Source organism: Drosophila serrata, unplaced genomic scaffold, assembly GCF_035046125.1.
Source record: "Drosophila serrata isolate PLE 108 unplaced genomic scaffold, ASM3504612v1 contig_176, whole genome shotgun sequence".
Taxonomy (NCBI): Eukaryota; Metazoa; Arthropoda; class Insecta; order Diptera; family Drosophilidae; genus Drosophila; species Drosophila serrata.
Genome location: NW_028257074.1, coordinates 53,730 through 78,216, shown reverse-complemented (window position 1 = coordinate 78,216; position 24,487 = coordinate 53,730). Strand labels below are relative to the sequence as shown.

Here is a 24,487-nt window from a genome sequence, read left to right as displayed (position 1 = left end):
ACAAACATTTCTAATTTAATAATTAAAGGAATTCTTCTATGCTGATAATGATCGAGCTGGTAGAAATGATTTTAGTTCAAATATTGATCTAAAATGATGAAAATGTTTGGGTAACCTTTAAAAATTCTAGCAACTCGATTTATAGTCCCTGTTTAGCTCTTAAAACTTAAATTATTATAACTAATACAAATTTATCTGCAATAAGAACTATTTTTAGTTCAGTAAGTTAAGTAACTATGATCAGTAATTAACAATGATCAGTATTTAACTATGATAAGTAAGTATCAATGAACATTAAGTAACTGTAATCAATAGTTAACTCTAAGTAGTAATTAACTGTGATCAGTAAGATTCTATGAACATTAAGTAACTATGACTAGTAAGTATCTATGACCACTAAGTATCAATAAACATTAAGTAACTATGACCAGTAAGTATATATAAACATTAAGTAACCATGAGTAGTAAGTAACTCTAAACAGTAAGAATCTATGACCAGTAAATATCTATGATCAGTAAGTATGTATGATCAGTGACTCTAACTTTGAACACTTGTAAACAATGACTTGCAACTTTTGTAACACAACACATTTCTGATACTTGGCCGGCAGCAGTCACTTCGTTCCGGGGATGTTAGAACCAGTTGGGAATCATAAGCACAGATGAACGCGATTTGTTTTGGAACAAATTGAAGCTATTTCAATGAAACTATTGAGTTATTCTTCTATATAATTTAACTATTATATAAGTCGGAGCATGGCGAATCGGTGGACTATATATATATATATATATACATATAGCTACCATAGGAACGATCGGAATATAAAACAAAATATTATATCATTTATAATTTTCAACAGATTTTCATCAAACTTAATATATATCCATAGTATATTTATCTAGAATTTTGTGTAAAATTTTATGAAAATCGGACTTCTATATCATATAGCTGCCATACAAACGATTGTTGAAAATAGAGGAAAATGCAAAACGATTAATGTAAAACTGTAAAAATAAAAAGAAATGGTCATTACTTCATTGTAAATTATATTATATTAATAAAAAGGCATTTAACCCTTTAAGAATCCATTTTTAGTCCCACTAAATAATCATAAAAGTGATCTAAAAGCTCAGAAAATCCCATCACCTCCAAGTGGAGATCGCTGATCAATCAGAACAGCCGGTCAAGGGATCCATCAATGTTATGGCCGCACTTTGGCGGATCCATCAGATTCCCGATCGAGATATAGCAAGTACCCGCCCCATTTGTACTAATAACTCGGCCATTTTTTTATTTAATCAGATTTTGCAGTTTATTTTTGGTACAAATAACAATCAAATAAATCATTCTCGAGTGGGCGAAAAATAAGCGTTAACTAATTATAGAATCAGTATTGGTTTTTCCCTTATGTCTGACAGTGTCAAATCGATGCTCTTCAAATACTAAATTTAATTCATTAAAAAAAGGGTACAAAAAAGCAAAAACAACAAGATCATCGATTTCGCTGGCTTGGTGGAAAACATATTGTGTAAGGTCGACCCAGACCAGATATAGATACGGCAGTGGTTATAGGAACCCCGTCCAGACCCAATTCCAATTCCAATTTCTTGGTTACTATCTTGACAGGCGGATAAATCGCGACCGAAATTGATAACCCAGCGAGGTTTTTTTTGCTTTTGGTTTGGTAGTTTTTTCTTTTAGTTCATTTTAGTTAGTGCAGGGCTTGGGCCAGTTTCCGGCGGCTTAATGGAGGTTGATCGATGAACATATGGCCAGCGATCCAGCGATCACTTGGCGACTATATACAGTCGAGCTTCGGTTTGTTTTATGTCAATTTTTTATACAAAATTCCAAGAACTAAGGTTTGAAATTAGAACTAACACTTAATGTACTAAAAACTGATCTAAAACAAATAAATATATCAAAGAAAAGATTAGAAAATGTATATAAATATATATATTTCTCCCCCTTAATTAAATAAAATACAAAATACTTTTCAAATTTGTAACTATATATATATTTTTTTTTTGATTACAGTCATTAAGCTTAAACAAATTAAATATACAAAGTCGCGTGATGTATTCAATATTATTATAAAAAAATATATAAGAAAAAACAATAATAACATAAGGCAAGGGTAGAATATTTTTTTCCTTAGTTTTGTATAAAGAAGTTCGACTGTATATAATAGATATAGGTATAAATATTGGTATTATTAGTTTAGTGGGTAGTTCCAGTAATCGTTTGGTTTTGCGCTGCTCGCTCTGTTAAATGCTGTGGCATATATCATAAATATTACATATGGTTTAAACTTAACTAGATGTATAGTTCTATATATATAGCATACATATATATATCGATCGATGAGGATCGCCCTGGGATTTGCTGGAATCGAAAAATAGAATTGCACGCAGACATTGACACTCAAACACACTCACTCGCGGACTGGGGGGAAAACATTGGGTATATATATAATACTATATATACTATATATACTATATATATATATATATATATACATATTTTGGAAGGACTAGACATCCTTATAGTCCACCGATAAATGCAGGAAATTGTCGGGATAACTAAGGTGCTCGGACATCCATTGAAGCTGCGTTTCCTCATGAAGATCAATGCCATGGGTGCGACATCCAACTGGAAAAAGGGATAATAGGGGAGAAGGATATAGTATATATATCTATTTAAAGTATAAAGTATAGATATAAATCGAAATGTTGATATTGGTATGTAAAAAATATCAATATTTAGCTTTAAAATAGATAAATATATCAAAGATTAAGATACACTCAATATAATATTTCACGTGTTATGTTTTTATACGCACATATAACTCTTTTCCCATCGATATATCTATGCAAATCCAGGATTTAACATTTATAGATATAGTTATAGCCATTGTGGTGATTCTATTTTTGCTTTTCCCTTTCAAATATATTATTTATACTTGCTACAATCAATGTATCAATCATTTCTAAGACCCCCCCTAAATGTTCAAAGTAATTAGACCGCCGACAAAAAGTCTGATAATCCAAATAAATAAAACCCCAAGGAGTTAATAGGAAATCTTCTATAATGATTGATCATTTAATTACTAAATTATAATATACCCTTAGTATAGATTATTATTTTTATAATAATCATAATGAAAGCCTTAATGGAAATACCCATTAAAGTCTTACAATTATGTAAAAAAGCAAGCCGCCAATCAATATAGTTTATTAATGAGCAAATATATTGCTTATATTATAATGAATGAGATCAGCCAGGGGATTACTTGAAAGCAAGAGATAAGCCTACTTGTGCTATATAAACAGGGGATCATGATCAATTTGAGAGCTATAAAAGATTAGAGAATAGCTAAAGAACTCTCTACAAAATTGAACTATTGGAAATCTGAGTTTTGAAGCCTTATCATACAAGTGTTTGCTCTGTCTTTTTTTTCCCCTGTGGCTAATCATGTTTTGTGACGAAATTTCGTCATTTTTAATTTTAGCATATGAATTGTAATTATAGATTGCCGATCACCGATTCAAAAAGTGCCATTATTGCGATTGCCAATCGACCGGCGTCGTCGTCGTTCTGGGTTATGGCAAGTCAGTCGGTGTTGATATGGTCTATATAGTATATATATAGTATGCTGATAATGGCTGATTACATACGGTGGGATACGAATGAGCGTTTTGCCTCCAGATAAGATTTTGTGCAACGGGGCGCGAGTTCATGCCCAAAGAGAGTCCCCTTTCCCCCTTCTACCTTTTTTTCCCCCCCGTTTCATTTCATTTCGTTTCGTTTCGTTACCATTCCATTTCATTCCGCTGAAGTCACGAGTTTAATGACCAAAGCTAATGGCGCTACCACAAAAAAAAAAGCAAAAGTAATAAATAAATAAACGCCACATGGGCGGTGTTATAATCAGGTGTCTTTCAAGGGGAGGAGTTAAAAATATTTAAAAAAAATAATAAAAACTATAATAATAGAAAATAATTGACAAAAGGGAAAAAACCTTTGGCTCAAAGCTTACTTGTAGCTTAATGCTGATTACATTTATGATAATAATAAAAATTGTTTAACAAGGCATTCTTAGTTATGACATGCAAGCAATTAATACAGTCATTAAAGTTATTTTTAAAGCACTTGTAGAAAATTAAAAAATACCTAAACATTCTACGGAAATATTAAAATTTTTAAAGATTTTATTATTACTTAATTTACAAAGGAAAAAATAAAAGAAAACTAACTTCAGAAAGTCGAAATTTGTATACCCTTGCAAAGAAAATCCATCATAACTTGATCAAAAATGCATTAAATTTAATTCGGAGAGCTGTTCTATGTTAGTTTTTATTAGGTTAATAAATCGGCATACTCAATTTAAAATTTAAAACAATTTGAAATTTTTCAATTTTTTTAGTTTCAATTTTAACGAATTTAGCCCCAATAAAATTGTTAACATTTTTTAAAAATTTAAATTTTGTGAGACAAAGCTAGTTTGACTCGGCTGATCATGCTGATCAAGAATATATATGCTTTATAGGATCGGAAATAACTCCTTCACGAATTATCACCAAAAATACTTCAAATATGTCCCCTATGGAAACTATAGATCCATATTTTTATATGATCATTTTTTTTTTGTGAAAATCACAGTTTTTCAAATATAAATAACTCAGCCAAAAATTCATTAATTTTAGTTCGGAAAGCTGTTCTATGCTAGTTTCTATCAGGTTAATAAATCTGCATACTCAATTTAAAATTTAAAACAATTTGAAATTTTTTAATTTTTTTAGTTTCAATTTTAACGAATTTAGCCCCAATAAAATTGTTAAAATTTTTTAAAAATTAAAATTTTGTGAGACATAGCTAGTTTGACTCGGCTGTTGATCCTGATCAAGAATATATATGATTTATAGGGTCGGAAATGATTCCTTCACATTTTGGGGTTCAAAATTTTAAGTAAAAACACATTTTTTTTACATTTTTATAAATTTTAATGATGCAACATTTTTATGTTTCTAGTGGGGTTTGTTAGATCGATGTTCCTGTTGATACTGATCATACATTTATATTTTACAGTCAGCTACTGAATTAAATTATAGTACCCTGGTTGAGATATAAGAATAAAATTGATAAATTAATTATAAGTATTCCTTAAATTCGTTATGTAATTCAGAAACCTGATCTGATATTGTTTTAATCATTTTAATAGTTATAAAACCTGAAAACTTTTGTATATTACAGAAATATCTTTTGTAAAACAAACGCAAAAAGATCATAAATCTTGCTATTAAAACTATTATATGTATATTTAAAAATGTAAAGAAAATTCTTAAGACATACGTCTTTGATCTTTTCTTTTTCCCTCTCTTTTTCTCTCTCTCTCTCTCTCTCTCTGTCTCTTTTACTCTCTCCCCCACAAATATAAGAAAATAAGAACAGCCGCAGTCAGGGGCGCCCCTTGCGCGCGCCAAGTGGCGCCAAACCGTCTGAAAATTTATTGATCCCATTTTTTATTATCGTCGTCGTCAGCAACGAAAATGTGGGGGGTGGGGTGAGGGGAAAGGCAAAAAAAAAAAAACGTAAAACGTGGAAACAGGAGGGAATGACATGGGTGTATAGCTCATAGCTAAAAATAAACAAAAATCGTTCCACCGATCTCTCTGATAAGGCCCCCCGAGTCCCAGCCCCAATCATCATTATAATCACTTAATAGATTGTGTTCCCATAAAGTCATTAAAGAAAACAATATATAGAAACTGGGCTGAAAAAAAAAAATAACAAAATCCAGTGTTCCAATTCCAAACGTTCCACTTGCAGTGGGAAAATGACATTTTTGCAGTTCAGTGACAGTGACGCCAGCTAAAAAGTGCTAATCAATTGTTTTTTTGTTTGTCTTACTTCTCAGTTTTAATTTCAGTTTCAGTTTATTTTCATGCCGCTTACAAAGTTGGAAAGGAAATTCCGGTAGGCGGAGGGGGCAAGGGAGGTAGGAAATACAGAAAAAAAAAAAACGAAACGAATTTCTCGTTGACGGTGCAGTTCCCCGGAGTTGTGATTTTGTGAAGATTGCAACTGATTATTGCCGATCAACCAAAACGAAGAAAACAAACAAATAAACTTCCGAAGGGGAAAAAACGAATAAGAAAAAAAAGCTATGGATAAAAGTGGAAAATTAAGTGGGTGCCAAGAGAGGCAGGAAGAGGAAACCACAGTCAGAACTGATCTTTTATAGCAGAGTTCCCCCTTTGATGGGGTTTCATTGCAGAAATGTAATGCAAAATATTATTTAAAATATATATATAAATAAATTAGTTAATTGAAAATTAATTTGGGATATAGTTTTCATTTTTATAAGAAAACTAGCTGTACCCTGCCACGTTTCTCTGTGGCATATTGTGGTTAAGAGGGCACTTCTGAATACATCAATGTTCCGGCAAAATCATCTTCCTGGCATAAGGTGATGAAGGCAGTCAGAGTTGTTGCTGGCGGATTCAGGACTCTTTCTTGCACATTTCTTTCTGTGAAATAGATACGTTGACCATTCTCCAAATGGACTGCGAAGTGAACTAAAGCTGGATAGCGTTCATGAATGGGGAACGAACAAATTCTCCATGCAACCTCGTTGCTGCTTTTGTATCTTCCAGCCTGGTATTGAGATATTTCATCGACAACTCGTACTACATTGCTGTCCCCATTTTCTGCCTGAACACCAAAAACTGCCATATCGCTGCCTTTATTCACGTACTTGCAGATATATTTAATCGATTTCACGGAATTGCAATATTCTACGTTGATGTGCGCTTTGTATGATTTTGACAATAGTGTTGAGTATGGAACCACCCAACGATTGTCTACCTCAATATCACCAATTCTCATGTTTAAAGTTGCCGAAGTCCCTCCATCTTCAGTTGACCGTCTCCTATACAGAGGATATCCATCGTCCCCTGTTACGGTGTTGGCTGTAAATGCTCGAGGATATCGCTTGGAACACTTCCCGTCTACCATTCATGGTGAACATGGGTTGAGGGTACCACATGGGCCATGGATCATGTTCTTGATGACAACTGCATGCAAATCTGTATCAACCTCTGCCCGTGGAATCTCAGCGCATATCACATTGTCAATTTCGTCTGGAGTAATTTTATCATACAGCCAAATCAGTATGTGCGCATGCGGCAATCCTCTCTTCTGACATTCTACTGAATACATCCAGCACCGCTCAGATCCCAAAACTCCATGTTTCACAATGAAATCCATCAGTGACTTGAGCTTTTGTCTAAAAACACGGGCTGTGATGTCATGCCTATCCCTATATGATTGTCCAGGAAATAACAGCTGAACTATCTCGTCCCAAGCTGGATTGCATGTGAAGGTGATAAATAAGTCTGGACGGCCGTAGCAACGAACATATGCCTGGGCATCTTGAGCATATTCATGCATGTGGCTCGGACTACCTATGTATGAGGATGGCAAAATCGTGAGCTTTCCAACGTTGGTTGTATTACGGTCATTCATCACAGCATCCCGCAAATGTATATATTCCTCGGACCGAAGTTTCTTCTGATTCAATCGGAGGAACAGCTAACGTTGTTTCAATTTTTGCATACATATCGACAATGTACTGATGAAACAACTGACGACATTTCAATATATGATTGCAATCGGTCCTCCGAACCATTAACCTGTATGAGTAAAAGTTCATCGCGCAGCCGCGTCTCTCGGATGGAGGCCCGTTCTTCGTCAGTCATATTCGCAATCTTACGTCTTTTTGCTTCTGTATTGCGAATACGACGACCCAATCTCGACTTCTTTGGTGGCATGACTTCGTTTCTTACTGAACCTGAACAAAAAATAAAATTTGTATCTCCAATTTCTTCTTTCAATATGTTTTTAATGTTTGACAGGAAATGCTTTGATTTGCTTGTAGAGGGCGCAGTAGTAGGGGCACGGGGAAACGCTAAAAAATAGATATATTCGCAACCGCAAATAAGCTATCAACATCAAAAGTAGTCAATAACCGAGCTGGAACCTCAACGCGTTTTTTCTCTCAAAATTTGGGCATAAACGGTTCAGAACTTTTCAAGATTCTTCTTTCAATATGTTTTGAATGTTTGACAGGAAATGCTTTGATTCAGCTGGCTGCCTGTAGATGGCGCAGCAGTAGGGGCACTTGGAAACGCTAAAAAAATAGATATATTCGCCACCGCAGATAAGCTATCAACATCAAAAGTAGTCAATAACCGAGCTGGAACCTCAACGCATGTTGTGTAAAAATTTGGGCTTAAACGGTTCAGAACTTTTCGAGTCTATGAAGGATGTAGACACGAACAGAGCATTTTTATATATATAGATTACTTAAGTTTCCAATACTATTTAACATATAAATTATATATAAATAAATAGAAAAAAAAAGTAAAAGGGTGTTAATTTCTCTTTTACGTTAGTATCTCAAATAATTCGGAATGAACTCATCATAAGGGGTTCATTTTCACAAGTAAATAACTTTTATTTCCTCTAGTATCTAAAATAAAAACAAATAAAGAAACTATCTTCGGGAATTCGAATTTTATATACCTTTATATTTACATTCTTGAATCCATATTTATCATTATTTTTATATGACAATTTCTATCGATAAATCAATGCTTAAAAAACTCATAACTAAGCCAAAAAGTCATAAATTTTAAATCGGAAAGTTTTCCTATCTTAATTTTCATTAGCTTAATAAATCTGCATACTCAATTTAATCAATTTAAAAATTTAATTTTTTTCAAATTTTTTATAGTTGTATGTTGTAGAAAATTATGAAAAAAAATCGAAAAAATTGGGCAAAAAAAATTGTTTTCCAAACATGGCTAGATCGATTCAGCTGTTAATGCTGATCAAGAATATATATGGTTTATAGGGTCGGTAATGACTCCTTAACATCGTTTCAAGCTTCTGAATAATATTATAATACCATTTTTTGAGTCAATATTTATATACATTTTTATATGACAATTTTTTCGAGTAATCGAAGTTTAAAAATCTCATAACTAAGCCAAAAATGCACTAATTTTAATTCGGAAAGTTTTCTTATGTTAGTTTTTATCAGGGTAATAAATCTGCACACTCAATTTAAAATGTAAAAAAAATTAATTTTTGTTCTCAAATTTTTTGCCAATTTTAACGAAGTAAAAATTGTGGAAAATTAAAAGAAAAATTACATTTTTGCCAAAGATAGCTAGATCGACTCGGCTGATAATGCTGATCAAGAATATATATGATTTATAGGGTCGGAAATTACCCTTTGACTGCGTTTCAAGCTTCTGACTAAAATTACTTACCCTGCAAGGGTATAAAAATAAATAAATAAATAAATGAATTGAAAATGAACTCATCACAAAGTGTTCATTTTCAGAAGTAAATTCTTTCAATTTCTAGATTTTAGATACAAATACCGATCAGTTTTTCACTAAAATTTTAGATAGAAAAAAAAACGATTTATTTAAATAAAACTCACACTTACAGCTGCCTGCAGCCCACCCAAAAAGCAGGGCGTGGCGCGGCCAATTGTCACACCATTGCACACGCACACCTCGCACACACACACACCTCGCACACACACACACCTCGCACACACACACAATGGGCAGTCCAGGTTGCAGTTTGCAGGTTGCCATTGTTTGTCTGATTGACGAAATGCAAACGAAAATGTGTCGAAATGGGACTAAGCAAATGCGACGATGATGCGAGTGTGATGAAGTGGAGTGGGGGGAGCCGGCAGGTAGGAGCAAGGGGAAGGAGAGGCCATAAAGAGATGCCAAGGAGAAGGAGGGAGAAGGACAGAGGGCGAGGGCGAGAAGCAGAGTGATAAACATTGAGGTGCGATTTCCGTGCGCCGCCGTTTTCACCGGAGTTTTGGAGTGCAGCGAAAAAAAGCAAAAAAAAAGTATAGGGGAGGGGAGGAATACTAGGAGAAGGAGAGGGAGGAGGAGGAGGAGTAGAGCAGGAGGCGGGGGACGAGGTGCCGGCGAAGGTGTAAATACAAATAAGCGGAGGTGATATCTCAGAACTTCCTTTTCACACATTCGAGGGGGAGACAGAGACAGAGAGAGAGAGAGAGTGGGAGAGTGGGAGAGTACCCTACACAAATACAAACACAAATACAGTGCAGCCTGCATAGCACAAACACACACACACACACACACACACACACACACAGAGAGAGACATGGAGCTAACAGTGCAGACAGCTTTAGCTATTTCTTCGCCATAATGTGGCTTTTTATCATAAGATTAGCTTTATCATAAACAAAAAACTCCATATACCCTGCAGTTAGAACTTTGATGACTAGGAATCAATACAATATAAATTATATATATTAATGTAAAAAAACAATGAAGTAATGCCTTTCATTTCATTTACATATACATATTATATTTACAGTTTTACATTCACAGATTTGCATTTTTCCTCTATATCTAACGATAGTTTCTATGGGAGCTATATGATATAGTAGTCTGATTTTCAAATGTTGTACACAAAATTGTAGAATATAAAATGGCTATAACTTAAATTTGATGAAAATCTGTTGAAAACTAAAAATGTTATAACTTTTTTTGTACAAATTTTCCCATTATTCCTATGGCAGCTATATGATATAGTCGTCCGATCTGGCCTGTTCCGACATATATACGAGTGAGAGTTTATAGAAGGCTAACTATAAAGTTTCATTTAGATAGCATTAAAACTGAGAGACTTTTTAGCGTAGAAACGGACAGAAGGACAGAATGACAGACGGACAGACGGACATGGAGGTGTCGTCTGACTAAAATTATAATACCCTGCAAGGGTATAAAAATTACTTAATATTATTAATAATAAATTAGGTTTATGCTACTTGCTGGTTTTAATTTCACTTATTTGTATATACTTTTTATACTACATTTTAATAGTGTTTATATAATAATTTATAGTTTCATTAAATAAACTTTATCTTAAACTGTGACAGCACTGTTAAGCCCAAAGTATCTTTCTTTATCTCCTTATAGAAAACTTTTCTCTTTTATTATTATCTATGATCTATGATCTATGATCTAGTTTTTTAATCTCTCTCCTAGAAGGACATTTGTTTTGCAAAACTTTAATTTTTTGTTGGTGAAAACTGACAACACTGAAACGGCACTTGCATTTTATTGTTGCTGCTTTCCGGCGACGCACGGACAGCGAAGTTGGCGGCGCTGCCGGCGGCAAATCATGAAAGCAGCAGCAGCAGCAACAACAAATGAAGCGAATGCCAATGCAGCAGGAGCAGATGAAGAAGAAGAGGAAGAAGAAGAAGAGGAAGGAGTAGAAGAAGAAGCAGCAGCAAAAGGTGAGGGAGATCGAGTGCGAGTGCGAGGGAGAGGGAGAGGGGGCCAAAGGAGCCAAAGGCAAAGCCAAAAGAAATGCGTTTCTTTTATTTTTGACGCGTCTTAGATTCTACCTCTTCCTCTTCCTCTGCTCTGTTGCTGCTTCTGCTTCTTCTTGCCTTTCCTTGATTTTTTTCTGTTTTTTTTTTTTTTGTGTTTTTTGATTTCTTGGAATCGCATCTACTTTGAACCTTCCACGTTCCGACTGGAAACAGGAGTGGGGGGGGGAGGAGAGAAAAACTGAAAAACTGAAAAACTCCGAGAGACGACGCCGCGGCTGCATTGTATATTTGAATTTCATTTCAATTTAAATACGATTTTCTATGAAAATGCACGCACCACAAACAGTACGTGCAATCGTTATCCGCCCCCTCACCTCCCCCCCCACTCCTCTCTTCTTTGACACCCCTCCTCCTCCGCCTCTTCTTTTTTTTTCATGATGAAAAAGAAGCTGAAGGAATTGATCATCTTTTTGAGGCATTTTTTCTGTATGATTTTGAAATTTAAAAAGAAAAATAAAAGCCAAAGATATTTCTCCCATTGATTTGTTGGAAGACAACAAGAAAAAGAGCAATAAATAGAGACTAAAAGGGAACTAAATGTATGTTTATATGATTATGGGAATAATATCTAAGACAGAGTCTCGTTTTACTAAAAGTTTGTCAAAGGTTGCTTGCCCGAGAATCCTTTAAAAAGGATTAAAGAAACACCTTCAATTTTCGTTGATCTTTTTCGCTTTTGCACAAATCGGTTGTCTTCCAAGCTTTGCCTGTTATGTACAAGCAAAACAAATTCATCATCATATTATTATATTTATATTTTATGTATTATTTTAGTTTTTTTTTTAATTATAAGTATATTATTTATTATTAATATTCAAAGGAATTCTATAAAAAGGGTATAAGGGTTTAATGATATTAAGGTTAAATTAAAAAAAATTAAGCTACCTATTTATATTTAAACAAACCATTCCTATTTTCAGTATAAAGTGACAAATAATTAATAATAACAATTAAACAAAATTCACCCACTATAAATAATAAAATTATCGACCTAAACAAATGATTTACTTTCTGTAAAAGTAAGGAGTATTAAATTAAGCTTGCTTGTTAACTTGCTAAATCCCCAGGATCCCTAAGTTCCCTAGATCCTATGAGATAGAGAGAGAGAGAGAGAGAGAGAACAGGACCCCGAATGTCAGGGGATTGCCTTGGCCTGGCCCACTTAAGCCAGGCGTGCTGCTGAGATAGCAAGAGTCCTGGATACGAGTCCCGATGGTACCAAGAGAGTCCCTAGAGTACCGAGGCTACCTTGCACCAAGGACGCCTTACAAGCCGAACATGTGACCTTTGGGAAAATACGTGTCCATGTACGGTGGTTCTCCGTGTCCATCTTTCGCTTGCTCAATTGTTTTTCTAGAGTCCTCCTCAAATCTCTCACCTTTTCGAATGGGAAATTCCTTGGATCATCGGCGAGGTTGCTGTGCATGCAAATACAAATTTCACACCTCACCGAGGGAGAGAGACAGAGAGAGATCTCTGGCCAGGAACACCTGGGAAATACCCAACCTGCAGCGGGCACAGGAGGACCATATGGACGAAAAACAAAAAAAAAAAATGAAATAAGAAGAAACTCTCTGAATGGAAACAGAGCCCAAAGAAGTGCCCGAAGTGCTGTCCCTCACAGTATAATTCGTAAATCCCAGCCGCAGGTATTTAGTTCCGCCTTTTGTCCGTCTCTGGAATTCCCAAATGCTATTATTGCACCTAAGCCGTGGGCATCAGTGGAGTGGGAGTTTCTCTCTATTGCAGTTGCAACTCTCTCTCTCTCTTTCTCTTTCCCTCACTCTCTGCGGTATCAAGTGCTCTTGCCATCTCACTCTGCCTCGTGTACGCGATCTCTCTCTCTCTCTATCTCTATCTCTATCTTTCTCTTGTCGCCGGCGCCGCAGGTCAGGCGATCAGCAAAGGGACAGCATATCATCTTTGGGTTTTGTGGGGGAGGGGGGCTTTGTGGAGACTTAAGTGGAGACTTTTAATAAAAGTATCAAACAAAAATAAAGTGCTATATTTAATATATAAATATTATATATTATTATATATGTTTAAGAATATATAATCAATGTTTGAAACACTTCTCTTCATCTTCAAGTGGTTTTAAGCCTTTAAATGAAAGCTATTTAGGGAAATATTAACCTTGAACTATATTTTCTCCAAACTTTACATTTAATTTAAATTTAAAATAATTTCCTCTTATTTTTAAAGACATTGAAGCGTTATATTATTATAAAAATTAAGGTTAAATATGTATAAGTGATGAAACAATATGTTTTAATTATTGGAAAAGGTTACAATATTATCGCACATTTAAAGTTTTATGTTTAAAGATTACGATATTGTCGCACTGCATTTAAACGTTATAAAAGTAACAATATATTATATCAGACTCTGTACAATATATAACCCAAAATGTTATAACATTTCAAGCTTATTTTGGAGGCTATATCATCACGGTGAAACTATTATATAGTTTTATATATAGTGATCATAAGACTAAAATCCCTATAGTTTATTAGAACCTCGTTTTAATTCAGATTTTTTTTGGCTTATTACACCGATTGCCACTGCCTCTTCAAGTGTTTTTTTAGCTGCTCCGACAAAATACGTTTTTGAGACAAAGAGAATATACATTTTTCATTCCATTTCGAGTTTGAATGGAACAACCTGAACGCTTTTGCCTCTGGGCCATGGCCAAGAGACCGAAAGAGACCTGCCTGCCTGCTGCTACGGATCCGATACGATCCGTTCCGATCCGCTCCGGGTTCGCTTTTCCACCCCGGGGGCATTGTTTTCCACCTCACCTCTCCGTATATATCTTTTCCTTTATTCGATTCCCTATATATATTTTTTTTTGTCTGGACAAAAGAGGGACATTGATGAATTGAAGAATGAGTGTGCCGCAGGGCGGATTTTTCGGCTTCGGCTTCTTCGGCTCTTGGCTTGGCTCGTTTGTGTTATTCAATAGAAAAATAAATAAGTCAGTGGGAAGGGAGAGAGGGACGAGCAGGGGAGGGTTATAGACAAGCACTTGGCCATGCCAGACTGACTGGCACCTTTTTCCCTAATTTCCAAGAGACGCTGCGTCTGGCCGCGGCAGACAATGGGTCTTTCTAGGTTTGATTTTCTATTTTCTGTTCTTTTTTTTTTGTTTTGAAGAACAGAGTAGAGGAAGAGTAAAGGTAACTCACCCGCTTTGCGCACAGGTGTCGATAATTCGGCCATCAGATCGGCCAGACTCTTTTTGTGTCCACCCTCGTCGATCGGTGATATCAATTTCTGCGTGTACGTAAAGTCCTGGCAACAGCAACAAAAAAATAAAAAAGGAAAGGGAAAATCCATTAATCTCTGTAACCATATTGATGCTCTGCATCGGCGGCATATCCTCACATCGTCCGTGTAGAGCCGCAGGGGAATGTTCTTGAAGGACTCCTGGTCGGCATAGGGCTCCATCAGTCGCCGATTGACGGCCCAAAACTGATCGAATTTGTCATTGACCAGGCCCAGCCACAGTTGGTTGTGATCCTTCTTTTGCATGGCCGAAATGACCAGGCCACGATGCTTCAGGACATCTGCCTCTTTAAGGCAGGACATGTAGTGGGATTCCAGCAGTTCTCTGGAAAGGGTTTATCAATAGAAAAGTTGTAATTTTTATACATATTATAAGAAAATGTTTAAAAAATATAAAGAAAAACTAAGTAATCTCTTTCTTTTGTCTTTTTAGGTTTAACAAGGATATTTGGCTTTCGCAATTATATTAATTTGAGCTCTAAAATTGGTAAGTCCTGAATTAAAAACTTTAACCGAAATTTCTTATATGTTTACTTAAATTTCTGTGAATATATTATATTATATCGGACATTATGAAGTCTGAACTCAAACTGATTTTGTTATAAAAACTATGAGTATTTAAGAAATAATATAAATTCATATATCATACATATCACGATCCGAAAAATCGGATTACTATTATATTATTTCAATAAACTTAACAACTTTTTAGCTTTAATTTTTACTTTTTAAAAAACCCATTTTTAAAGCATTTTCTATGGATATTTCCTGAAATAAGCTTAATATTTGAACTTAATACGCAAAACACCTGACTTTCCTAGGTTACAACAGACGTTCGGCTAGCTTTACTATTATTATTTTATAAAATATAGATTTAAAATTGCATTTCTTAATAGCAAACCGACTTAAAAGCCAAACCAAAATCATTAAAATTAAGAAATTCAAGATTCAAGAGTTCTTCTTGGATAAATACTTGGAATTGAGCTTGACGAGCGTATCCTCAGGGAACTTGGAGTAGTGTATTGTAAGGCACCAGGGCGTGCTATCCTCTTCCGGATGCAGCAGGTCATACAGGACACCTGCACAGGAAGAGAGATCATGAAATAATCATTAAACAATAGGAAATTCACTCCAATTGGAGTTATAAGTCAGTCTCCCCCACCAATTGGATAATGCAGGCGCAGGGGCGTTCCATTAAAGTCGAACCACACGGCGCCATCCTGATGCTCGGCGGTTATGTAGCGGGAAAAGTACTTGCGAACCTTTAACACAAAGCAAATGATGCAATTAATATGTTATTATTAACTATTTTGCGTGCTTTGTTTACCTTATCGGTGACCAGGGGCAAGTAGCTGAGTCGCGATATCATTAAATAGAAGGGCTCCGGTTTGATGCCCACGATCTCGTCGCGGTCCGCCTGGAAGCAGATGCCAATCTGGCCCTCCCAGATCATACGCAACACCTCGCGGTCGTGGGCCATGCTTCCAGTCTTTGGTTTCAATTTCTTTTCTCTGTTTTATTATTTTTTGCACAAAACGTTTTTGTAATAGTGATGGCACTGGCCCTGTTATCGATAAGCATTCCAATTGGTAGCTGCCAAAGTTCGATTATTATTTATTTATAAAATGAAGCAAACATTTAGTTTGATTTAAATATCAAACTATATTAATTCAGTATCACTTGCCAAAAGTTATTCACCCCCTCTGTATCTTTTAAATAGTTTAAACAAATTCTCTAACTTAGCCGAGTTCTGAACTATCGATTATATTTGTTGTGTGCTTGTATTTAGCTATGTTTCGTACCTATCGTAAGATTGCCGCCTAGGTCTGTATGAAAAAACTCTTAACGCTTAGCAATGTTTCGAACCCTTCCATAGGGGTGCTAATTATATTTTTACAATATAATGGTTCAATTTACTATTTACTTATATAATTAAAATATATACTAGCATCTACTTTTATTATTAAGAATACGTTTTTACATATTTACGTCTCTGAGAATACATTTCCCGAGAACGATTTAGTTAAGTTTCCCACCCATCGATAATTTCGCCCACCTTCCATTGCGATAGTTATAAAGCAATCGATCGGTGCACTTGCGGGCCCTATTTCGTTGATCGAGTATCGATAGTTCAGCGATAAAATAAATAAAGTCGACGTGCCTCTGCTCGTTTTTTTTTTGTTAATGCTTTTTTTGTGCTGCGGCTGCGCTTTTAAATCTTCGCGTTCGCGGTGTGATGCAAATATGACCGGCGATAGCCTGGCCAGTGAAAAATACAACGCGAAACGATCGGCAACTGTGAAAATCGGATGATAAACGCAAAACTCCAGAAAGTGCCAGCAACTGCAACAGCAACAACAATAAAAACTCGGACTCGGAGTCGGAGGCGCATTGTGTGAGAGAGAAGAGACTAGACGAGATCGAAGAAGGAGAGGCCGAGACCGAGAGAGAGAAGGAACGAAGGCGAAGGCGAAGGAGAAGAGGCGGCGGTGGCGGAGGAGGAGGAGTGGAGCACAGAATGGATGTTGAAATACCTGTTTTGGCTGGATATCTTAATGTGCCGACCCAAACTGGATTTTCGCTAAATCGCATCTCGAAAAAGGTAAGGAAAATTGCCAAAACAAAAAATGAAACAAACCCGTGTTTTCTGTATTTCGTTTGAATGTTTTCTCGCCTTTAGATTTCCTTTAAATTCTCAAGTTTTTAGCCAAGTTCGGTATATTCTTCAAGTGCGTAGTAATTTTTCGATAAACAGGACTTACAGGCTATAGTGTGTGTGTGTGCGTCGTGCCTGGTACTTGTTGCATACAAATGAAGTTCCCTCTGCGAGTGGGAGTGAGAAAGGTAGGCAGGGAGAGAGAGAGAGAGAACGCGCGCTCTAAAGAGAGAGGGTGGAGAGTGAGAGCAAGATCGCTCGCGACATAGACAGTTGTGGTCATCAAATTAGCACCAAAGAGGCACATAAATAACATTAATACCTGAAATTATTTTAAAAATATTTTTTTAGAAAGCCTTCGTATTACTACTTATCAAGTTTGCAATAACTTTTTAACTAAAAACTTTTTTCATTAGTTATTTAAATACTGTGATGCAATAATTTTAGTATCTCTTAAAATGTCTGCCTTTTATTCATCCCTCAATGCCATAAAACAAATAATATACTTTTTTCTAATTTAAATTTTGTTGCAATTATTATATATATTATGTTTCATAGCCCAAATATTAAATAATTTAATACTTAAAAGAGTTACTACTATTTTGACCGCAATTATTTCTGAGCTTCACATGCAGTGCTGCCAACTTTTGACCAACAAAAAAAGCTGTTTTCGACGGGAGAAGTGAAAAAAAAAGCTTAAAAAATTTATAAAAAAATCCAAAAAAAAGCTGAAACAAATGTATAAAAAATAGAAAAAATTTCAAAAAATATAAAAATTTAATGAGTTCAGTTTTGTTTAAAAGATTTCCATAATTTGATCAATTTCTTCATGGTCTTCCTTATTTTCGTAAGACCTAATAGTTCCTATCATCTGCAGATATTTGATTGGCACTTCATAGTCGACGCAGCATTTCCCGACCCTTCGCAATCCGTTTCTGTATATTGAAATAAATATAATGAATATAAATAGAAATGAATATCTTTTGCTTGCATTAGTATGCTTCTTTATTGCAGCGTGAGCTCGCAGATCACTGAGTTTAGCTGTAATAGTAGTCTTGCAATAGTTGCAATAAACCCTTTGCAGGTCTGTGTCATCCCTGCGAATCCATGCCTTAAATTCATCACTTTTAAGCCAGACATCGCGGCATTTTTGTTTATACTCCTTCGGCATTTTAGAACTTGCTAACAATTTACGCGCACTTTTTATATAGAGATGGAAAAACTAAGCGACTTATGAAATTAGCGTATATCTATTAAAACAATCGATACGTCGCTACATTATCTGGTTTGTTCGTAAAGCTAACTTTTTGTACTTTTTGTACTTAAGTTTTAACAACACAAAAAAAATCGGGAAAAAGTCAATTCAATTTTCAAAAAAGCCAGAATTCCCGCTTTTCACAATTCCCGCAATTCACAAATTTTTCCCGCAGTTAGCCTTAAAAAAAAGCCAGTTTTGACGGGAAAAAATCCAAATTGGCAGCACTGTTCACATGAAACATACTCGGATCACACGCACAGCTGGCGATTCATGTTGGTTTCATGGTATTTGTGTTTATGTGCGGACAGGAAATTCTTGAGCCAGCGAAAAGAGTGAGAGCGAAATGGGCTAAAAAGAGGGGTAAAGAAAGGGGGTGGGGGCTAACAGACTCAAGTATGGAAAGGATTCGGCTTAAACCTGGATACCCTTTTGGGTAGGAAAAAAAACCTTTGCAGGGTATTATAATATTAGTTGGAAGCTTGTAACAATGTGAAGGAGCCATTTCCGACCCTATAAATCATAAATATTCTTGATCAGCATGAAAAGCCGAATCGATCTAGCTATGTCTGACAAAAATTTAATTTTTTCAAATTTTTCAACATTTTTTAAGGTTAAAATTGTCACAAAAAAATTGACAAAAAATTAATATTTTAAAAATTTCAAACAGTGTATGCAGATTCATTAACCTTATAAAAACTAACATAGAACAGCTTTCCGAACTTAAATTAAAGCTTTTTTGGCTTAGTTATGAGATTTTTAAACTTGGATTTGTCACCACTAAATATGCGAATTTTTAAGTTTAGTTATGATCATATAATTCAATCCCAAAGTTGGTTTCTTTTTTATTATTTTATTAGTCAAAACAAAGGGGTACTCTTGGAAAGCCGAAGCTAGTATACCCTTGCAGATTGCAAGTGGAATTTGAAACCGATTTCTCATCGCAACTCATTATGGATTATTTTTCAAAAACAACTTTTTCCGCTCACAAAAGAAAACTAAAGTAAATACATAAATACACAAAAAAATACTAATATTAGTTAGCTACTAATATTAAAGCATATTATTGATCACTAATCCTGAAACCCAATTATGTTTTCCTACAGAAAGCATGCAATCGGTACTGTTTGCTATTCAAGGCCAGTCGTCATGGTATCGCCCGTCTGGAGATGTGCGAGAGCAAGGAGGATCGCAATCCCAAGATCTTTACCCTTGAGAACTGTGTTAAGATCACCCAGGAACCGCCGCCCGAACGCCTCATTCACATTGTGAAGCGTCATGGCACATTAACCCTGAGCACCAGCAGCGAGGAGGAGCTCAAGGATTGGATCACCGCCCTGCAGACCGTTGCCTTTTGTGACACCTCGCCGTCGGGCGGCATTGGCGGTGCCATCGAGGAGGACAATGACCTCTACTGCAGCTCCTTTGTGAGTGATGATTTCGCTTATACATATGTATATACCACATTTTACTGGGGCGTGTCGATTTTGGTATTAATGCCTGCTAATTCTTTAATTATTACCCTTTAATTTCAATGATTTACGATTTATTTTGATATTTATAATCATGTTTTGAGTTGATTTTGGGTAATTATTTACTGAATTTGTATTTTCTTTTACTCTGATTTCATTTTCTATATAAGCAAATGCCATGCAATATCATTTATGCGAGTTTTAATCGAGTTTTTCTTTCTACGCATTTAATATTTATTAGTCTTGTAAAATTCTTGACCAAATGTGATAAACAAACCGAGCTAGAGCTTATTTTTGGAGCTAGAAAAGGTTTTTTTCATTATTCTCTTATCAAAAATATCGTAAACTTTGATAAATGGAATCTTTAAATATCAAGAAATATCATTTTGAACATGGAAACATTAGCTATCATAGAAAAAATATGTAGCATTTTTTAAATATCGATTTTTATATCGAATTTCAATCAAATATCGAAATATATCGACCCTGAAAAATATTAATAAATAATAGTAATAACGATAACTAATCCCCTCTCTATTACAGGATGGTCTCTTCATCATCACACTGATCCCTTCGGAGGCCTCCATTCGCTGCAACATCGAACCCAAAACTTACATGTTGCAAATGACACCGACGGAATTGCAACTGAAATCCGAGGATTTGGGTGCAACGGTTGCCATGTGGCCGTATCGCTTCATCCGCAAATATGGCTATCGCGATGGCAAGTTTACATTTGAGGCGGGTCGTAAATGCACCACCGGCGAGGGTGTCTTCACCTTGGATCACACCAATCCGCAGGATGTCTTCCGCTGCATGTCCGCCAAGATGAAGTCAATGAAAAAGCTCATTAGCGGCGACAGTAGCACTTTGAGCACACTGGAGTGCAATGAGAATCAGTTTAGTGCAGCGGCAGGCATGGAACCGGGCTCAAGGAGCCCATTGCCACCGTCACCATCGAGTAATCCACATGGAAGCGTTGCTGGCGGAGAGTTCGAGATCAATTCCACACAAAGTTGCATCTCATTGAGGGGATTTATCAGTTCGAATGATTCGCTGAATAACTTTTCGGGAGGAACATTATCGGCAGCATCGGTGGGTACAGCAAATGCATCATCTGCTCCTGGATCTGTTACACTCACCGTACCGCACAGCATTCCCAAGAAGCCACCGCGAAATCTTACAACAACAACAACAGCATCAACAACAGCAACACCCCAACATTGTGATAAATACAGGAACATGATTAAATATGAGCCTGTGGCCATAACAACATCCTCCTCGACATCCTCCGCCACCGGCGCCACCACCAGCGATAACAACACTTCCGTGATACTCAAGCCCCACATTGTCAAAGATACGGATGTATCTGGGCCAGATTTACCGCCGGATTTGCCGTTGCGCAATGAGAGTAAGGAGGCGGCACCGCCACCAGAGAGGGATTACGAGTGCATTGAGAATATAACCGAGGCGTGGCGTACCCGAGGTGTCGGTGATGTACGCCATTGCGAACGGATGCCCATACTCTGCGATACCACGGAATTTGTGCGTCAACGTTCAATTACCAGCAGCGGTACACCCAAAATTATAGATATCGATATTGGCGAGGGTCTTGGCAACGATGGGGGCGCCGCCAATGCCGCCTCCGATGGCAACTATGATCGCTTGGACTTTCTGTCGCCAAATAATAAGACCTCCAGTGGCTACAAGACCATTGTGAATGTGACACTGCCCGGCAATCGGATCCGTTGCAGTCCGCCGCCGCCCAATGAATACGAACTGATTGCCAGTCCCGATACGGAAAGTTTCCGCAAGGCCGACGATAGTCATCTTGGCTATGGGGTTCTTCGCAAATCCACTGGCACGGCCAATAATAATAATAATAATAACAACAATAACCTGGGAATCTCCAATAGCAACATGGATGTAGGAGGAACAACAACGGGTATGGGAATGGGAATGGGAATGGGAATGGGAATGGGAACAGGAGCATCGTCGGCCATTGATCATCGCAGCTATAATGGTCTCAATTATACAATTGTTAGTAAGCCGAAGCGAGTGTAAAGTAAACACGGGGACTGAAGAGGGGAAAGAATGGAAAATGAAACCTCAAGCCTGAAAGGGGTGCAGTCTGTGTGTGGAAATGTGAATTCGAACTAAAAGCTGTTTTCAATTCCAATTAATAGCCATAAAAGCATTGAATATCGTTAAGAATAAACCGAGGAGTAACTGGAGCTAGGGATGTATGTATATCGAAAGTAAATTATATATGTTCCACAACTATTGCAAATGTTAATGTATTAAATTTTTAATAATTGAAATTCTATAGGATTTTCTGTAAAATTATCGGAATATTTGTATATGTTTTAAGTGTCTTGTCTGTTTTTCCGATATACATTTATATACATACATATATATCGAAAGAAAATTATATATACACAAAAATATTGGTTTCAATATTCTTATTCCACAACTATTGTAAATTTTAATGTATCGAATTTTTAGTAATTGAAATTCTATAGAATTTTCTGTAAAATTATCCAAAAATATCGGAATATTTGTATATGTTTTAAGTGTCTCGTCTGTTTTTCCGATAAATTAGTTCGATATACATATTTATATCAAAAAGAATATTGATTTATTGCACAGATATCGATAAAATATCAAGTTATATATAAGCAGTATTGATTAATTGATATTCTCTGACATCCCTAACTAAAACTATTCATATTTTGTTATAACTTCTAAAGTAGAAACCAAGTATTTCTACTTTTACGCAAGTTCTTGAGCAAAAACTGTACTTAACAAGTCTTTGATAAATGCAGTCAGGGATAAAAATCGATATTTTTTAGGAACCTCTTTGAAACATCAGGAATATTTTCAATTAATATTCAAACTTTTTGTTGTATAAAAATACACAAAAAAAGTTCTGCTTAAAAACAAGGCACTAAACCCTTAAATTCCAATTTAAGCATTTGTAATTAAAGTAATTAAATGATTTCAATATCATATTTTGTCTCAAAATACTGAATTTTGTATATAGTTTAATATTGAAAACAGCAAACCAAACTTTAAACCAGTAAAATGCATTTAATAAATAAGCAACAAAAGATGAGACTGCCAAGGTGCCTTACAGAAAAAAAAAATAAACAAACAAAACAGATAAAAATTTAAATGGCTGGCAGGAAAAATCTTTAATAGAATCTCGCAAAAAACAATTATTCGAATATTAGCCCAACCGCCAGCCATTCAAATCGTTCTTTTATTTATTACTTTTGTTTATCATTTCTTTGTTAAATTTAACTGTGATTATTGTATAGAATTGTTAAATTTTGTAACCAGCACAGACACTGCCACCGCCACTTGCACTCGAGGAGAGATCCCTCACAAAAGAAATGAACTCACAAATTTTTAACACTAAATGTGTGTGTAATTTGTAATTCATAAACTATATATATATATATATATCTATATATGTGTGTGTTTTTTATATTTATATATATGTTTTAAGAGATACACCCTTCAAATTTGTAATTATTTCCAGTTTCAACTATCCATCCATAGGGTATTGCGCTGCCATAACTCGAATTGTTATATTCCTATACGTTTTTCTTTTATGAAAAATCGTATATAAATCTATATAGCTGCCATAGGAACATCATTTTAATGCCATATACAACCCGAGAAATCTCCGAAAACAAATCTTTCTATCAATAGACTGTAAATATAGGTGTTTTTTTTTGTGTGTGTGTATTTTTTTTTAAGTGCTGTGGAACTTTAAGACCCCAAGAGCTCCCCTTTAAGTCCCCGTGCACGTTCCAAGTTCCCAAGCCAGGATCCGTTGAAATAACCACAATATTATTTTTTTTTGGGTATTATGCAAAAGGTCACAAAAAAAAAAACCAAAATTAAAATTTGTGACGTACATATTTACTTGAAAATAACATAATTTTTTTTACTTACTTTACGTTTACGATTATGACTATTGTATAATTATTATTTTTTGTGTCTGCGAACCTATTATTGTGTAAATAAAAAACCACAAAAAAATATCGAACGAAACAAAATAAATGAGTTTTATTTTATAATAAGCTTTGCCTGCACAGTACAAGCAAAGGTTTTATATTTAATTGTATGCTGCGACTACAATGTTAAATATAAAATACTATAATTTAACCAATTTGCCCGGTTATAGTGGTCCGATTTAACAAAGATAATATTGATTTATAGCATGGATATAGCTATGTTAAAAAATCGATTTATGGCCTTTGTTTTCCTGAAATTATCTTTCCTTTTTGTTTTTCATATAAAATAAGATATCAATATAATTTACGTTATATTTGTTTATAGTTTA

The 24,487-nt window shown here is 35.4% G+C and overlaps 2 protein-coding genes across 2 annotated transcripts; one reads left to right on the top strand and one right to left on the bottom strand.

Annotated features, from left to right (window-relative positions):
- Positions 1-1,286: 1,286 nt before the first annotated feature.
- Atg5 (autophagy protein 5) lies at positions 1,287-16,332 on the bottom strand. Its single transcript, XM_086827504.1, has 7 exons — positions 16,081-16,332; positions 15,916-16,015; positions 15,727-15,832; positions 14,853-15,078; positions 14,654-14,759; positions 2,521-2,653; positions 1,287-2,446 (listed from the first exon to the last, which is right to left on the bottom strand). Exons 1-6 carry the CDS (start codon positions 16,231-16,233, stop codon positions 2,535-2,537), a joined length of 810 nt encoding a protein of 269 aa, XP_086683630.1. The 5' UTR covers positions 16,234-16,332; the 3' UTR covers positions 1,287-2,446; positions 2,521-2,534.
- Positions 16,333-16,844: 512 nt separating this feature from the next.
- On the top strand, positions 16,845-24,195 carry Dok (docking protein homolog). The gene is made up of 3 exons (XM_020951780.2): positions 16,845-17,355; positions 19,771-20,091; positions 20,680-24,195. Exons 1-3 carry the CDS (start codon positions 17,272-17,274, stop codon positions 22,195-22,197), a joined length of 1,923 nt encoding a protein of 640 aa, XP_020807439.2. The 5' UTR covers positions 16,845-17,271; the 3' UTR covers positions 22,198-24,195.
- Positions 24,196-24,487: the final 292 nt, after the last annotated feature.

Bases quoted from the DNA above. Each gene is read 5' to 3' on its own strand.
- Dok (XM_020951780.2), top strand. From the start codon at position 17,272: ATGGATGTTGAAATACCTGTTTTGGCTGGATATCTTAATGTGCCGACC. The intron at 17,356-19,770 runs GTAAGGAAAATT...GTTTTCCTACAG, and splicing joins TAAATCGCATCTCGAAAAAG to AAAGCATGCAATCGGTACTG. The intron at 20,092-20,679 runs GTGAGTGATGAT...TCTCTATTACAG, and splicing joins ACCTCTACTGCAGCTCCTTT to GATGGTCTCTTCATCATCAC.
- Atg5 (XM_086827504.1), bottom strand. From the start codon at position 16,233: ATGGCCCACGACCGCGAGGTGTTGCGTATGATCTGGGAGGGCCAGATT. The intron at 16,016-16,080 runs GTAAACAAAGCA...TTTGTGTTAAAG, and splicing joins TGCCCCTGGTCACCGATAAG to GTTCGCAAGTACTTTTCCCG. The intron at 14,760-14,852 runs GTGAGGATATGC...TGCTGTTGCCAG, and splicing joins TGCGGCTCTACACGGACGAT to GACTTTACGTACACGCAGAA.